The following is a 17637-nucleotide window of genomic DNA, read 5'->3' as shown; positions in this document are numbered from 1 at the left end:
ATTTTTCCCTGATTGCCTTGGTAAATGTCAGATTGTTTAACAAAGCAAGCAGAAGTGAACATAACGAAAAGGTCTCAACATCATGGTTGCTTTCATGTTAAGTCATTGCAACTGCGAATGTGCTTAAGTGGCCATGTTGCCTGGTAAGCTTTGCGTTCGCAGGTGACTGGTAGAAGTGTACGGGAGGGTTTGTAAGCCCAATTCAGTAAATATCTACAGATGAACTTGTAGAAGTTACATCTAAAAGAACAATATCAGAGGCTTGTAGTTCTTTTGGATGTAATAACAGATGGGGAGAGATTTTTATTGAAATTGTACATTTTTGTCAAGCCATTTTTAAGGAAGCTTTTATTAGCGTTAAGTAAATTTGTTGCTAATTTGTTCCCACACGTGTAGAAGTTAAGCGTTCTGCGGCTCCTAAAGAAGCCGAACATGTTTCCTTAAAATGGCTGCAAACTGTGACTTTAAAATAAAAAACAAAACAAAACATTTTTTCTGCCTATTATTGTGAAGCGACCTTGGGTTTTGAGAGAGGCGTGCATTATTTTCTATATACTCCAAGTCAGTAGGGGCGCTGAAGTTCATAAAGTTGATTTTACTCAGAGAAAGTAACAGAGGAATTAGAGGCTGTGTGTGAAACTGCATTATTTTGTACTAAGTAGTGCACTAAGTGCATCAAAGCTCTTGTGGTATTTAGGCATGCTACGTAGTCGGGTATTAATTGATTTCGGACGTAACCATAAGCTAAAAAACCCGGCGGGAGAAGCTGACTGTACTGCCAGAGCGTTTTAAAGCGTTTGTTAGCTCTTGATTTTTTTTTTTTTTAAGTTTTTGTGTTGGTGTGGAAAGTGCCGCTTTTTTATATTAACACAAAAAAAAGTAAGCAGCGTTACGGGGGGAAAAGGCTGTTTTGAATGAACCCCGTGTGAGTTTACGTGTAGTTTAGCGCGAAGCTAAAGCCCAGAGAGGCTGAGAGAGCGATGGCGTTCCCCGAGCCCCGGCAGCAGCATGGCCGGCTCCCGCAGCACCTTCTCCGGACTGTGGACTGTCAACAGGGCGCTGTCAGAGCTGTGCGCTTTAACGGTAAATAAATATATTTAAAAACGCAAATAAAACATAAATTATAATAGAGGCCTTATTTACATTTTGTAAAAAAAAAATTCTCACATTACTATTAAACGTGCTTGGGTTTTTTTTCCCCCATGAAATATAATGTATGATTTTGATCCTAAGGAACTTTTCATTTTATGGTTATTTCGTTGATTTGTAAATTGTGCGTTGTTAATAGTGTTTAATATGTAATTGCAAATGTATTATTATTGAAGTTTGGGAGAATAATCAGAATATAGAAATTAGTGCTGTCAAGCGATTAAAATATTTAATCGCGATTAATGTCACGACTGTCATAGTTAACTCGCGATTAATCGCAATTTAATTGCACATTTTTGTCACATGAAAAACCATTGTAATTCTCTTATCAGCATAAAAATGTGAATGGGCTTGCTTTGTACCAATGTTTTTTTTTTTATTGCAAAGCATAACACGTCTTGACACAGCCACTGCAAAGTGAAACCTAAGCCGAGCACCGGGGCGGGGCTAGCAAAAGAACCATGAGTGAAGTGATCTACTGCTTGAGTTAGTCTACAGCTCTAATCAGAGAGACAGGTTACACAGTGCCGGTAGGCTTGACGTGCTTGATTATAATATAAAGTACACTATTATATTAACTTTGTTGTTCGTTGATAAATATTGCATTGAATCTGATCTTTACTGTTTCAGCTCACTTAACACATTTTGTACTTTTACACTTTCTGCCTGTTGATGCATCGTGCTGTCCAATCAGAGGTGGCCAAATTTGCATATTACAGGAAGGATTTCTGGGATAGCATTGAGTTTACAGTTCAGAGGGATCTGGCTTCTTTAGACGCTGTCTTCTTAAAACTGAATAAATATTTAAAAAGAGCCAAATGAGAGTCTTTTGAACGGCTCTTTTCAAAGAACGGATCACAAAGATGCGGATCCCATCAAAGAGCCATAAATCCCATCTCTACTAGCGTGCCCTGCCCGCGCTGATTCTTTGGGGGGGGGGAAGGAGGGCAGAGGACTCTGGCTGTGCGGGGCGTGGCATTACAGTCTAGCTGCTATCGTTTTTCTAAGCAAAGTCTCTGTTCCAATTTCCTGGCAGTTTCAAAAGCTTATGAAAAACCTACATGTCACAGAGCATTAATCTTGCGATTAAAAAAATTATCGCCGTTAAAATTGAGTCAAGTTAACGCGTTAATAACGCGACATTTTTGACAGCACTAATAGAAATCAAAAAAATGTTTTTTGAAACCTTCGTATTTGGTTAAAAATAACATGGAGCCATGATTCCAAGGTGTGTGTGTGTGTGTGTTCTCCTCAGGATTAAAAAAAGGGAGCCCATTTGGTGGCATCTGGTGACTTTTAGGAGCATTTTATGGTGGTACCGACACTATCACTTTTTACTGTTAGCATGGTTGAAAATAGCTGGCAACCCCAGAATGAAAAAAGAAGTGAGACTTTCTTTGCATGTAAAGTTCAACATCTTGAAAGCCTTGGTGTTTACAGCCAGAGCCGGTTCAGACCTCCATGGAGCCCTCTTAACTGAACCCCAAAATGTTCAACAGTCGCACCTGACACCCAGTGCTTCCACTCATCGCAATGCTGTGTTTGCTTTTTCTTTCAGTACTTTTTTATTAAAAAAGCAGACACATTTAATAAAATATGACAGTTTAATCAACTGAAACTTGTACGAAAACTTTAAGTTAGCATTTTAAATGCTGACTGCAACATTTGCAAAACTTTTACAAAGGTACTTAAAATGTCCGACACACGGACTTTTTGTAGTTCTAAATCGAGCGTTAGGCCGAGTTCGGATGAAATTACACTATTAAAATGATCAGTGAATGATTTGTTTTTCTGAATCTTTACTATTTTGTTATTCGCTAGAATACCATTTTGCGATTTCACACTTAAGCAAATGTTTGAAAACTCCGGATCTCCTTCCTTCATGGTGGCTGCCATTTTTTTGTGCCGCACGGCGCATGCGCAGAGCTGATTCAGTTCAGAGTGTGCACGCACTCGGCGGAGGCAGTAGTGTGTCGGAGGGAACAGAAGCAGAGATGACGCTTATTTTGTCTCCGGTAAACCCGTCTTCTCTCATTCAATTACGTGCTGCCATCAAAAGACACCGTTGGTTGTAAATGAACCCAAACTGAGTGGTTGGAGTGTACAGTGGTGCTTGAAAGTTTGTGAACCCTTTAGAATTTTCTATATTTCTGCATAAATATGACCTAAAACAACATCAGATTTTCACACAAGTCCTAAAAGTAGATAAAGAGAACCCAGTTAAACAAATGAGACAAAAATATGATACTTAGTCATTTATTTATTGTGGAAAATGATCCAATATTACATATCTGTGAGTGGCAAAAGTATGTGAACCTTTGCTTTCAGTATCTGGTGTGACCCCCTTGTGCAGCAATAACTGCAACTAAACATTTGCGGTAACTGTTGATCAGTCCTGCACACCGGCTTGGAGGAATTTTAGCCCATTCCTCCATACAGAACAGCTTCAACTCTGGGATGTTGGTGGGTTTCCTCACATGAACTGCTCGCTTCAGGTCCTTCCACAACATTTCCATTGGATTAAGGTCAGGACTTTGACTTGGCCATTCCAAAACATTAACTTTATTCTTCTTTAACCATTCTTTGGTAGAACGACTTGTGTGCTTAGGGTCGTTGTCTTGCTGCATGACCCACCTTCTCTTGAGATTCAGTTCATGGACAGATGTCCTGACATTTTCCTTTAGAATTTGCTGGTATAATTCAGAATTCATTGTTCCATCAATGATGGCAAGCCGTCCTGGCCCAGATGCAGCAAAACAGGCCCAAACCATGATACTACCACCACCATGTTTCACAGATGGGATAAGGTTCTTATGCTGGAATGCAGTGTTTTCCTTTCTCCAAACATCACGCTTCTCATTTAAACCAAAAATTCTATTTTAGTCTCATCCATCCACAAAACATTTTTCCAATAGCCTTCTGGCTTGTCCACGTGATCTTTAGCAAACTGCAGACGAGCAGCAATGTTCTTTTTGGACAGCAGTGGCTTTCTCCTTGCAACCCTGCCATGCACACCATTGTTGTTCAGTGTTCTCCTGATGGTAGGCTCATGAACAGTAACATTAGCCAATGTGAGAGAGGCCTTCAGTTGCTTAGAAGTTACCCTGGGGTCCTTTGTGACCTCGCCGACTATTACACGCCTTGCTCTTGGAGTGATCTTTGTTGGTGGACCACTCCTGGGGAGGGTAACAATGGTCTTGAATTTCCTCCATTTGTACACAATCTGTCTGACTGTGGATTGGTGGAGTCCAAACTCTTTAGAGATGGTTTTGTAACCTTTTCTAGCCTGATGAGCATCAACAACGCTTTTTCTGAGGTCCTCAGAAATCTCCTTTGTTCGTGCCATGATACACTTCCACAAACATGTGTTGTGAAGATCAGACTTTGATAGATCCCTGTTCTTTCAATAAAACAGGGTGCCCACTCACACCTGATTGTCATCCCATTGATTGAAAACACCTGATTCTAATTTCACCTTCAAATTAACTGCTAATCCTAGAGGTTCACATACTTTTGCCACTCACAGATATGTAATATTGGATCATTTTCCTCAATACATAAATAACCAAGTATAATATTTTGTCTCATTTGTTTAATTGGGTTCTCTTGATCTACTTTTAGGACTTGTGTGAAAATCTGATGATGTTTTAGGTCATATTTATGCAGAAAAATAGAAAATTCTAAAGGGTTCACAAACTTTCAAGCACCACTGTATTTTCATACACAAATGGAGAAATGTTGGCTGAGTGTGTAATTGTGTAGCCCCACTGCAGACCGTTGTCGTTGTTAATTCATAGCATGCTCAGCTGCGTGAATGTGTCATGCACCGAAAATAAGAGATTTACAAGCCAGGAACGCCTCATGATGCAATACGCAAGAAAAGAAAGAAGATTTACTGCCATTTTACTTTGTATTTGAGTAAAGTGAATAAATAAATGGTCTGTGGAAAATACATTTAATCCTTGGAACTGCGTGCACAGGAGTTTATTTTGTGTTTACTCCCCCCCCCCCCCCCCCCCCCCCAGCTACCTATTTGTCATGGCTGGCTAGTATGAGCCTTAGTGGAAAGCCCTGGGAATGCGGAAATGTCAAGTTCGATTTTAGATTTACGAACCCGAAAAAAATGTCGAAAAACCGGCGTTAAAAAAAAAAATTCAACCGCACAAACGGCACTCACCCGGCCGGTGGACCGGAAACAGAACATTTTTTAATAATGGCCTAACTCCAGATAAACACAGAAATAAATTTATAAATTATACAGAAATAAATAAATTTCACCATTTGACAGCTGTCTCTGTAATAATCCTGGATGGAACCCTCGTCTGGACTTGTCTTTGGGGTAAGAAAAATCTACTCCTGGCTTGAATGGACCTCTGCGCACTAACTCAGTCCGCATACAGTCCGTTAAGACTGGGGGCCAGTCTGCTGGATCATTTGGTGGAGCAGAGACTGTTGCTTTAGGGTCTGAGCTAGCTTCTGATGCTTGCTGTGCACACGTGGTTGTGTGAATCGTGACCGAGGCAGCCTGTTCTTCCCCTGTGGCTGTACTGGACCTGTGCTGCTGCTTGTACTGGCTGAGGCAGCTGCATATGACTCATCTGTGCTGGTTGAAGGTGGCTCATCTGTGCCTGTCCTATCTGGTTCTGTCCCTCCACTGGCTGACTGGCTGGACTCTGCGCTGCTTGTTAGAAACTTAAGCATAGCACCTGTAAAATATAGATAAGGCTACTATTAATTCAGCTCCATCAAATTGGCTGCACTTGTTTTACCTTCAGATATTGTCAGGGGTGTAGTGGTAAAAAAAGAGGTGGGTAAACTATAAATTTTGGGATCGGGGGACCACGACGTTGTAAGGGCCAATTCATAGTCGACGCAAGCATGACGCAAGGATGCTACGATGCGTATTGTATGAAACAACTTTTCTGACACATAGGAGTGTGTGTGTGTGTGCGCATGACAGTGCATGTGTGTGTGTGTGTGTGTATATGACAGAGTGTTTGTGAATGTGCATGTGTGTGTACTTGTGTGTGTGAGTGCATGTATGTATGTGTGTGACAAGGGTTCCCTGAGGTCTCTACTCTATATCATTCATAAAACAAGATACACAATAAGTATGTTTGAGGTTTATTAAATCTTAATAAAGAGAAATATAATGTCAGTGTAAAAGAATGGCAAATTACACATACCAACAGTAGGCCATATGAAATCCATAAGCTGACAGATATATCACAGCAGTAGACCTTGCACTAGAAGAATGTTAACTTTTGTATGTGTGTGTATGAAAGTGTTTGTGTGTGTGTGTGAGTGTGAATGTGCATGTGTGTTTACTTGTGTGCATGTGTGAGTGAGTCCAAGCATTTGTGTGTGTGTGTGTGTGTGTGTGTGTGTGTGTGTGTGTGACACCAAGTAGAGTGGTGTTTATGAAATCTAAATAATCAATAAAGAGAGAAAAATAAAGACTGTGTGTAAGAATGGCAAATTACACATACTTTCAGTCCAGATGTGTGGATGCCATCTGATGCTTTCTGATACTGTCTCAGTTTCCTCTGCCTCCATTTCGTCTGTCTCTGCATCTTCTCTGTCTGATTCTCCTCCCTCATTTTCTCTTCCTTCTGTTCCGTCTATTTCTGTTTTTCTTCCCTCATTTTCTCCTCACTCTGTTTCTCCCTCAGTTTCCTCTATCAAAGTTTCTCTTAAAGGCCTATCTGATTCTCCATCCATTTGCCTTCTCTCTTTTCCTCCCTTTTCTCCTCTTGTAGTTGATCCTGTTTCATCCTCTCTTTGCCCTATTTTCCTCCTCTTGTAGTTGATCCTGTTTCATCCTCTCTTTGCCCTATTTTCCTCCTCTCACTCTCTCCTCCTGCTGTTTCTCCTGGCCCCGCAACACTGTCTGTCTCTCCACCACTATCTGTAAAATTAAATTAAAACGGCTAAGTACACCAATCATGTGGACAAGTATTTCTGCCCAATCTGAATGCTATAGTCTTCTTTAAAAAATAAACACACACACCCACACACCGAGAAGGGCGGGGAGGAGTGACTTGCCTAACGTTACTTTAGGCTAAGTTCTCTATATTATGTCCGTGACATGAAGCTAGCATGCTGTCATCATGACTTCGAGATTAACATGAAATGACAACTATTTGTCTTACAATGCGCTACAAATACTGAATTTATGTTGATATAATAATTACCAAAAACTTTAGACTGCACTAACAACGTCATTTGTCTGCCAGAAAGGTAGGCTAATTTATTGGCACAAGTTAACAACCTAACGTTAGTTAGTGGCATGGTTCACAAACCAAAACGATGGGGAGTTTATCCTAAAAACGTGAAGTTCAGGATTCTTTTTGGACTCACTGTGTCGAGACGTTTTGCTGGTATCAGCTGGAAGGGTGATGCTCCGACGCTTCAGAAATCGCCTAATATCCATTTCTTCACCATTTCTTCACACACGTAATCAGTGACTAATGAATCTCGCAGTCTGCTGGCTCCCGCAAGAGGGCGAGCGGTAGACAGACAATTACTACGCGTAGGCTACGCAGTGTTGATATAACCCACAAGAACTTGTGCAGGATCTACTAGGTGTAGGCAATTGAAAAATAACGGAAAAGCTGTTTTAATATCTGTATAAAACAAGAGACATACGTGCGTAAACTGTATTTAGAGGTGGGTAAACTATGCTTGGACGTGCGTAAACTATATTTAGAGGTTCATAAACGCTATTTCCTAAAATCTGGAGGTGGGTAAACGGCGTTTATGTGCGTTTACGCACCACTACATCCCAGGATATTCTACTTAAAATGTAGGTGATTTAGATTATTATTTAGCCTATTTAGCACCATTGTCATAATATTTCACGAGTTTTATTTATTCACTAATATATCTGCATCTATATTTGCCTGTGGGCTATCCAAGCAAACAAAATTCAATCTTAGTAAATATTTATCCATTACTTTCCATTTTGTACAAGTGCAGTTGTAACTACACTCAGAACGATTGATATAGGCCTAACACTTAAATTGTAGAAGCCAGCAAGACGCACACGGAGACCATCCGGGGTTCACCCAGGGCTCACCGCCCCGTTATGTAGGTCAAACACCGACTAGCCCCGTCCCTCCCACCCGGAGAGGAGAGTTACCTGACTGCTTTTCCCGCTGTTCATTTTCATGCAGTTTCTTTTTCCTTTTTTCACTCCCCGAGGGATAACCCCGCTTCATCTTGCTAGGTTGATGCACATGCACTGGGAATCTGACATGTGCGAGCAGCGCGACGGACGGTCACATCGTCATGTTTTTTTTTTTCCCCCCACGGGGCCTCTATGAGTTTGCGGGGCCCTACGCAACGTGCGTAGTGTGCGTATTGGGTACTGTTTACAGCTGATACTTCTGTTGCAAACAGTGCATCGTTAATGGTACTTGCTCGCTGAATCGACAATAATGAATGGATAGCTTTTGGTCCGGTTGGAATTAAACTTCATATCATGCTTAGCGGGCGGCACGGTGGTGTAGTGGTTAGCGCTGTCGCCTCACAGCAAGAAGGTCCTGGGTTCGAGCCCCGGGGCCGGCGAGGGCCTTTCTGTGTGGAGTTTGCATGTTCTCCCCGTGTCCGCGTGGGTTTCCTCCGGGTGCTCCGGTTTCCCCCACAGTCCAAAGACATGCAGGTTAGGTTAACTGGTGACTCTAAATTGAGCGTAGGTGTGAATGTGAGTGTGAATGGTTGTCTGTGTCTATGTGTCAGCCCTGTGATGACCTGGCGACTTGTCCAGGGTGTACCCCGCCTTTCGCCCGTAGTCAGCTGGGATAGGCTCCAGCTTGCCTGCGACCCTGTAGAAGGATAAAGCGGCTAGAGATAATGAGATGAGATGAGATCATGCTTAGCGGCACCTTGACACTTGGAAATTTTCTGGTTTTTAGAACTTGGAGGGCCCTCTGATCCAGAATCTCTGTCACTCATTTTCACCAGGTGCATCTTTCCTGGCGGTAACGTGGAAATGATGAAGACAAAGTAAGACGCGATTTCATTGGTTGACTTCCTGCAGTTAACCAATCCTGAATGCTCTTTTTCAAAAGGGCTTTCTTCTGGAAACACGATATCGTGTACATAGCAGACATTGCATGCACTGGTGCATTGATGATGCTTAGTTTTCTATGAAAATATACAGTGTGTATGTATGTATAAATAAACATATAAAAATACACTCTTTTTTTCTGAAAAATCATGAGAATTTGATAGCGGGAGCGTGATTCAGTGCAAAAAATCGTGAGTCTCACGACAGAATCGTGAGAGTTGGCAGGTGTAAAGGTGTTGACACAGTGGGGAGACACAGACACAGCGGATAGGTTTAAAAGCCCGAACTCGGGGAAAACTTTAATCCACTCAAAACTTACTGCAAGTCAATTTTTTTATATCAAATCTAGACGCGACACAGTAAAGAGCAAAACAACGACTCAACAGGTAATGCAGGACGTGACAGAAACAATCATTTCAATTGAACACCTAATAGCTGGCTGTGAATTATGAACAATGTGGCGCCCCTACACATGGCACTTTTCAGTGAGTGTCGGATCTAAAAAAAAAAAAAAAAGCGTTGGCATGAAATTAAAGCGTGTTGGCCCCGACACGCAAAAGCGCTCTGGGGAGAACACGTGTGTGTGTGTGTGTGGTTTTTTTTTTTTAATGTGTATGTAACGCATTAATAAACAAATAGTGCATTTTGAAATGCAAAATGCACTGTTTGTTTATTAATTAATTAAAAGTCTGAGACAAGGTGATCTTTTGTTACCAAAGTATAAAAATTTAGAAAATCTGTTATCAAAATGTTTTATTCTTTATTACCATCCATTTAACAACTTTAAAAAAAAATAGCATTAAGGATAAACTTCGGGAAAATCAGTGAAGTTTAAAAAAAAAATAAAAATCATGATGATTGTGGGCTTGAAATTTCACCAGAAAAAGTACAATAAACTATGAGCTCATAAATAAAAATGTCCAATGATGTGGAACAGAGTAATCATCTAAATAAGGAAGCGTTTGGTTAAAAAAAAAAATCAACTCAATTGTCCATTTGACTGCAAATGTGAAAGGAGTCCTGAACATTCTGGTAGAGTTCAGTCATCAGTAATAAGCTGTGAGTCTTTCAATACTCCATGTCCAAATAAAAGGTGCAAAATGTTTTCCAGCTGATGGGAACTACTTGATGACGTGTGGCGGTGATAAAAGCCTGAAGCTGTGGAGCGTGAGCCAAGGGGTCTTGCTCAAGACATACAGCGGACATGGCTATGAGGTGCTGGACGCGGATGGGTGAGAGCTTCACATCTCACATCGGCCACAAACGCGTGACGAGACAGCACGCTGGAGGTTACAGTTATTCAGTGGGGTAGCTTCTAAAGGTTTCATTTGTTCTTTTATGTCAAAAATGATTTTTTTTTTATATATCTTCACAGCTCTTATGATAACAGCCAGCTGTGTTCATGCAGCGCAGACAAGACGGTGATCCTGTGGGACGTGGCGACTGGGCAGGTGACCCGCAAACTTCGCGGCCACGCAGGGGTATGAGCTTGGCCTCGTTTTTTTAAAACAGCATTGTGGCTGTGGCTACATCCAAATCTGTAAACTGCTACACTGAATCGTATTCAATTCCTTACTTCTGTTCTCTGGATGTGTCTTTTGTGTAGAGGGTGAACTGCGTGAGATTCAATGACGAGGCCACTGTAATGCTCTCAGGTGAGTTCATGAAGCTGGAGTGTTCAGCCAGTGTATCCTGTTCTAATCGCCTCATGGTTAATATTAAACGAGACTCTGTACATTTCAGGCTCTATAGATGGCACAGTGCGCTGCTGGGACACTCGGTCCAGAAAGATGGAGCCGATTCAGACTCTGGATGAAGCGCGAGATGGCATCAGCAGCCTGAAAGTGCTTCAACACGAGGTGCTGACTGGGTAAGGACCAAACTTATTGCTAATGGACTCATCGTTTCTATAGTAACGTACAGCAGGCACTCTGTGTAGACATCGGAGTATGCTGAACAAACAGTCGTCTTTATTTTTCCCCTCGCTGCAAAAATGGCAGATGATCCAGTCGATACGTGAATCTTGAATGAATGATTGACAGTTGCGTAGGTGTGTTAAACTTATGAAAATGTATTGCCCTGTGCATGTCAGTTCTGTGGACGGCCAGGTGAGGCGCTACGATCTGCGGATGGGCCAACTGCACGCGGACTACCTTGGCAGTGAGTGTTGAAACTATTTGGCAGGTTTGGGAAGGTACAGTTGTGTTCAAAATAATAGCAGTGTGTTTAAAAACGTGAGTAAAGCTCAAAATCCTTATAATAGTTTTTATTTCCATGCATTGGGAACACTGCACATTATATTCTACATCAAAACATGAAGAAAAATGTATTAATATTTTAATTACTTTACAGAAAATGAAGAAAAACGAACATTGGGCTGTTCAAAAAAATAGCAGTGTCATTACAAACTCCAAATATTTACTGTATAAACTGAAAAAATCTTAAGGATTTAGTATTCCTGTGAATCACTAAACTAATATTTAGTTGTATAACCACGGTTTTTGAGAACTTCTGGCACCTGTGAACAGGTATTCCAGCCCAGGATGATTTGACAACATTCCACAGTTCCTCTGCATTTCTTGGTTTTGCCTCAGAAACAGCATTTTTGATGTCACCCCACAAGTTTTCTATCGGATTAAGGTCCGGGGATTGGGCTGGCCACTCCATAACTTTCATTTTGTTGGTCTTGAACCCTGATGCTGCTCGCTTACTGGTGTGTTTGGGGTCGTTGTCTTGTTGAAACACCCATTTCAAGGGCATTTCCTCTTCAGCATAAGGCAACATGACCTCTTCAAGTATTTTGATATATGCAAACTGATCCATGATCCCTGGTATGTGATAAATGGGCCCAACATCATAGTAAGAGAAACATCCCCATATCATGATGCTTGCACCACCATGCTTCACTGTCTTCAGAGTGTACTGTGGTTTGAATTCAGTGTTTGGGGGTTGTCTGAAAAACTGTCTGCGGCTCTTGGACCCAAAAAGAACAATTTTACTTTCATCAGTCCACAAAATGTTTTTCCATTTCTCTTTAGGCCAGTCGATGTGTTCTTTGGCAAATTGTATCCTCTTCAGCACGTCTTTTTTTTTAACAGTGGAACTTTGCGGGAGCTTCTTGCCGATAGATTAGCTTCGCACAGGCGTCTTCTAATTGTCACAGTACTCGCAGGTAACTTCAGACCGTCTTTGATCACCCTGGAGCTGATCATTGGCTGAGTCTTTGCCATTCTGGCTATTCTTCGATCCATTCGAATGGTAGTCTTCTGTTTTCTTCCACGTCTCTCTGGCTTTGCTGTCCATTTTAAAGCACTATGGCCACTCCATAGCTTTCATTTTGTTGGTCTTGAACCCTGATGCTGCTCGCTTACTGGTGTGTTTGGGGTCGTTGTCTTGTTGAAACACCCATTTCAAGGGCATTTCCTCTTCAGCATAAGGCAACATGACCTCTTCAAGTATTTTGATATATGCAAACTGATCCATGATCCCTGGTATGCGATAAATGGGCCCGACACCACAGTAAGAGAAACATCCCCATATCATGATGCTTGCACCACCATGCTTCACTGTCTTCAGAGTGTACTGTGGCTTGAATTCAGTGTTTGGGGGTCGTCTGAAAAACTGTCTGCGGCTCTTGGACCCAAAAAGAACAATTTTACTTTCATCAGTCCACAAAATGTTTTTCCATTTCTCTTTAGGCCAGTCGATGTGTTCTTTGGCAAACTGTATCCTCTTCAGCACGTCTTTTTTTTTAACAGTGGAACTTTGCGGGAGCTTCTTGCCGATAGATTAGCTTCGCACAGGCGTCTTCTAATTGTCACAGTACTCGCAGGTAACTTCAGACCGTCTTTGATCACCCTGGAGCTGATCATTGGCTGAGTCTTTGCCATTCTGGCTATTCTTTGATTCATTCGAATGGTAGTCTTCTGTTTTCTTCCACGTCTCTCTAGCTTTGCTGTCCATTTTAAAGCACTGGAGATCATTTTAGCTGAGCAGCCCATCATTTTCTGCACTTCTTTACAGTATACGTTTTACCTCTCCAATCAACGTTTTAATCAAAGCACGCTGTTCTTCTGAACAATGTCTGGAACGACCCATGTTTCTCAGGTTTTCAGAGAGAAATGGATGTACAACATGTGCTGGCTTCATCCTTAAATTAGGGCCACCTGACTGACCTCTGTTTTTGCACAGAATGAATGATCTCACTAATTAAACTCCACACTGCTATTATTTTGAACACGTCCCTTTCACGTAATTATTCGATTACACAGACTCAGAAGCATGCATATCATGAATGTTGGGTCTGTTGGTTTTCTATGACTCTACTACACCTACTGGTAAATTATTTGCCATGTAGTAATATACAGTGGTGCTTGAAAGTTTGTGAACCCTTTAGAATTTTCTATATTTCTGCATAAATATGACCTAAAACATCATCAGATTTTCACACAAGTCCTAAAAGTAGATAAAGAGAACCCAGTTAAACAAATGAGAGAAAAATATTATACTTGGTCATTTATTTATTGAGGAAAATGATCCGATATTACATATCTGTGAGTGGCAAAAGTATGTGAACCTTTGCTTTCAGTATCTGGTGTGACCCCCTTGTGCAGCAATAACTGCAACTAAACGTTTGTGGTAACTGTTGATCAGTCCTGCACACTGGCTTGGAGGAATTTTAGCCCATTCCTCCGTACAGAACAGCTTCAACTCTGGGATGTTGGTGGGTTTCCTCATATGAACTGATCGCTTCAGGTCCTTCCACAACATTTCCATTGGATTAAGGTCAGGACTTCGACTTGGCCATTCCAAAACATTAACTTTATTCTTCTTTAACCATTCTTTGGTAGAACAACTTGTGTGCTTAGGGTCGTTGTCTTGCTGCATGGCCCACCTTCTCTTGAGATTCAGTTCATGGACAGATGTCCTGACATTTTCCTTTAGAATTCGCTGGTATAATTCAGAGTTCATTGTTCCATCAATGATGGCAAGCCGTCCTGGCCCAGATGCAGCAAAACACGCTCAAACCATGATACTACCACCACCATGTTTCACAGATGGGATAAGGTTCTTATGCTGGAATACAGTGTTTTCCTTTCTCCAAACATAATGCTTCTCATTTAAACCAAAAGTTCTATTTTGGTCTCCTCTGTCCACAAAACATTGTTCCAATAGCCTTCTGGCTTGTCCACGTGCTCTTTAGCAAACTGCAGATGAGCAGCAATGTTCTTTTTGGAGAGCAGTGGCTTTCTCCTTGCAACTCTGTCATGCACACCATTGTTGTTCAGTGTTCTCCTGGTGGTGGACTCATGAACATGAACATTAGTCAATGTGAGAGAGGCCTTCAGTTGCTTAGAAGTTACCCCGGGGTCCTTTGTGACCTCGCCGACTATTATATGCCTTGCTCTTGGAGTGATCTTTGTTGGTCGACCACTCCTGGGGAGGGTAACAATGGACTTGAATTTCCTCCATTTGTACACAATCTGTCTGACTGTGGATTGGTGGAGTCCAAACTCTTTAGAGATGGTTTTGTAACCTTTTCCAGCCTGATGAGCATCAACAATGCTTTTTCTGAGGTCCTCAGAAATCTCCTTTGTTCATGCCATGATACACTTCCACAAACATGTGTTGTGAAGATCAGACTTTGATAGATCCCTGTTCTTTAAATAAAACAGGGTGCTCACTCACACCTGATTGTCATCCCATTGATTGAAAACACCTGACTCTAATTTCACCTTCAAATTAACTGCTAATCCTAGAGGTTCACATACTTTTGCCACTCACAGATATGTAATATCGGATCATTTTCCTCAATAAATAAATGACCAAGTATAATATTTTTGTCTCATTTGTTTAACTGGGTTCTCTTTATCTACTTTTAGGACTTGTGTGAAATCTGATGATGTTTTAGGTCATATTTATGCAGAAATATAGAAAATTCTAAAGGGTTCACAAACTTTCAAGCACCACTGTAATTTCCACCAAAAACAGTGATTGATCTGGTTAGTCGTGTTGGACTGCTATTATTTTGAACACAAGTGTATCAAGGACGGTCTTTGACTTGTTGGTGTGTGTGTGTGTGCGAATTGCAGGTCCGATCACGTGTGTGTGTTTCAGTCAGGATGGTCAGTGCACCTTGAGCTCCAGTCTGGATGCCTGTGTGCGTCTGTTAGACAAGAACACAGGAGAGCTGCTTGGAGAGTGAGTCATAAAAGCGCACACACTCGTGTGCACAGCATCACTGAGGAAAAAAAAATCTAGTTTATTAGGTATTCATTATGCATCTATAGTCACTGGTCACTTTTATTATGTCCTGAGTGCACTTACTATGCATTACTCTTCTATGAGTGTATCGGGGACAGTCGTGTTCCTGGGATTCTTCAAGAAGCTTGATGTGTGTTGTATTTGCGCACAGATACACAGGACACCAGAATAAAGACTACAAGCTGGACTGCTGCCTGTCTGAGAAAGACACTCACATCCTGTGCTGCTCTGAGGATGGTAACGTGTACTGCTGGGACCTGGTGGAGGTGTGTGAGGGACATTAAACCCCCAGAATTGCTGGGTTTCACGTGACGTCACAGCTGCGTCATTAGTTATTCAAAACTTTAGCTGGTGGTCAGTTGACAAACCGTTTGTACGGAGAAGGTGCATTGCTCGCATGAAAAATGCCTTACACTTGCGTCGTTTTAGGTTGTTCGAGTCAATCAAACCGTGAAACTGATAAGTTTCTTCAGGGTTCCCCATGAACTAATAAAGGGTGAACGAACACAGGATTTCACGAAAGGCGGCTTTTGAACCTCTGACTGAAATCGAAGGGAGCCGAGTCTAAGCATGCTTGAGTTTGCAGTGATCACTTCATGAAAGGTTTTGTATTTCCCTCTCAGCTATGTTGTTGGTGTTTTCCAAGTACTTTTCTTGTTATATGTTGTTATTCTACGGTACTTTTTTTTTTTTTTTTTAGTCACGACGTGCTAAAGTCTCCAGCTGTTTCTTTCTTTACTCTTTACAAAGTCCATATGCATGAAGGTCACGACAGAATTCTTACCGTGAGTTACAATGCGCCGTGATCACTTCTCCGTCTTGTTTAACTAAGATCCAGGTCTTTAAAGGGGTTTCTGATGATCTTTGTGAATGATTTACCTGAGAGATAAGAACCAACACAAGTGAGAATCAAGCCAACTGTTTTTCACTTCAACTTGCAGCGCGTCGTTGTAAAGACGCAAACAAAAAGCTTAAAAACAAACAAAAAAAAAACCCAATACTTACACGGGCAAAAACAATACAGGATTTATTTGGCAGCAACTTGATACCGAGGTCCTTTACCCAGTCACAAGCATCCATACTCTTCCACGCTTTCATCTGTTTTGCGGTGTAGAAGGACGTCTGCAACACCAGATAGTTCGAGATGTCGGGGAACTCGACTGAAAGGTAGTTTTTGAGATCGTATGATAAATCCTTCTTTCCCAGACTGTAGGGGTCAATTCCATTGCACATAGCAATCTTCTGAATATACTGTATCTAAAGCCAGCAGTGGCTTCTAGATTACGAGCATACTCTAAGTTATCACTAGTTGTTTGCACTACGGCAGCCGTTTAGACCACCAGCTATTTCACTTCCGGTAAAACTTTCCACTAAGAAAAGTCACGCGACTGAAACCCAGCAATACACACACAATACCTCGGCACCCCCTCCATGGATTAATCAGTGTGTTTTGTGTCTCTTCATTAGGGGTCGTTAACACTGAAGCTGCCTGTTGGGAAAGCTGTTGTCCAGTCGCTTTCCTTTCACCCCACAGAGCCTTGCTTACTGACAGCCATGGAGGGGCATGTCCAGATCTGGGGGGTGGAGCCAGATGAAATGGACACGGCTGAGTAAGGCACAGTGAGAACCTTCACGTGGCCTGGACTTATTTCACCAGAACATCGGAGTTTTAAAATTTTAGTGCCTTTTGTTCTTCAACATTTATATGTACAGAGATCATTTAATAAACCTGACTTGTTTCATGTTTAGCTTGTTTTACAAAATTTATTTATTAAAGTGATACTGACACAAACGGGTCTCCTCAGTGTCATTTTATAGATTTTAACGCAAACTTTCCATTTTTGATGTAATCACAAGATGTGGAGATGAAAATTCAACAAAATGAAACCTTTTAAACCTCCCGTCACGAAGCAATGCCTGAAATAAATGGCACAAACCGGAAACGATGTACTAGTGCATCTCAAAAAATTAGAATATTGTGGAAAAAGTTCAATATTTCCATCAGTTATTTAAGAAAGTGAAAATGTTATATATTATAGACTCATTACACATAAACTAAAATGTTTCAAGCATTTTTCTATTTTAATCATTATGGCATACAATACAAAAACATAAAAAAAAAACCCATCTCAAAATATTAGAATATTTCATTT

General features: G+C 41.3%; 1 protein-coding gene across 1 annotated transcript; it reads left to right on the top strand.

The window, feature by feature from the left end:
• The first annotated feature begins 724 nt into the window (after positions 1–724).
• Positions 725–17276, top strand: wdr83 (WD repeat domain containing 83). Its single transcript, XM_060911388.1, has 9 exons — positions 725–1083; positions 10332–10452; positions 10596–10701; positions 10827–10875; positions 10964–11090; positions 11313–11380; positions 15313–15421; positions 15636–15750; positions 16952–17276. The coding sequence occupies exons 1-9, from the start codon at positions 981–983 to the stop codon at positions 17096–17098; spliced, it is 945 nt and encodes a 314-aa protein (XP_060767371.1). The 5' UTR covers positions 725–980; the 3' UTR covers positions 17099–17276.
• Positions 17277–17637: the final 361 nt, after the last annotated feature.

This window comes from Neoarius graeffei, chromosome 27 (assembly GCF_027579695.1).
Source record: "Neoarius graeffei isolate fNeoGra1 chromosome 27, fNeoGra1.pri, whole genome shotgun sequence".
Lineage (NCBI taxonomy): Eukaryota > Metazoa > Chordata > Actinopteri > Siluriformes > Ariidae > Neoarius > Neoarius graeffei.
Note: the sequence above shows the minus strand (reverse complement) of the source record. Positions and strands in the feature narration are given on the sequence as shown.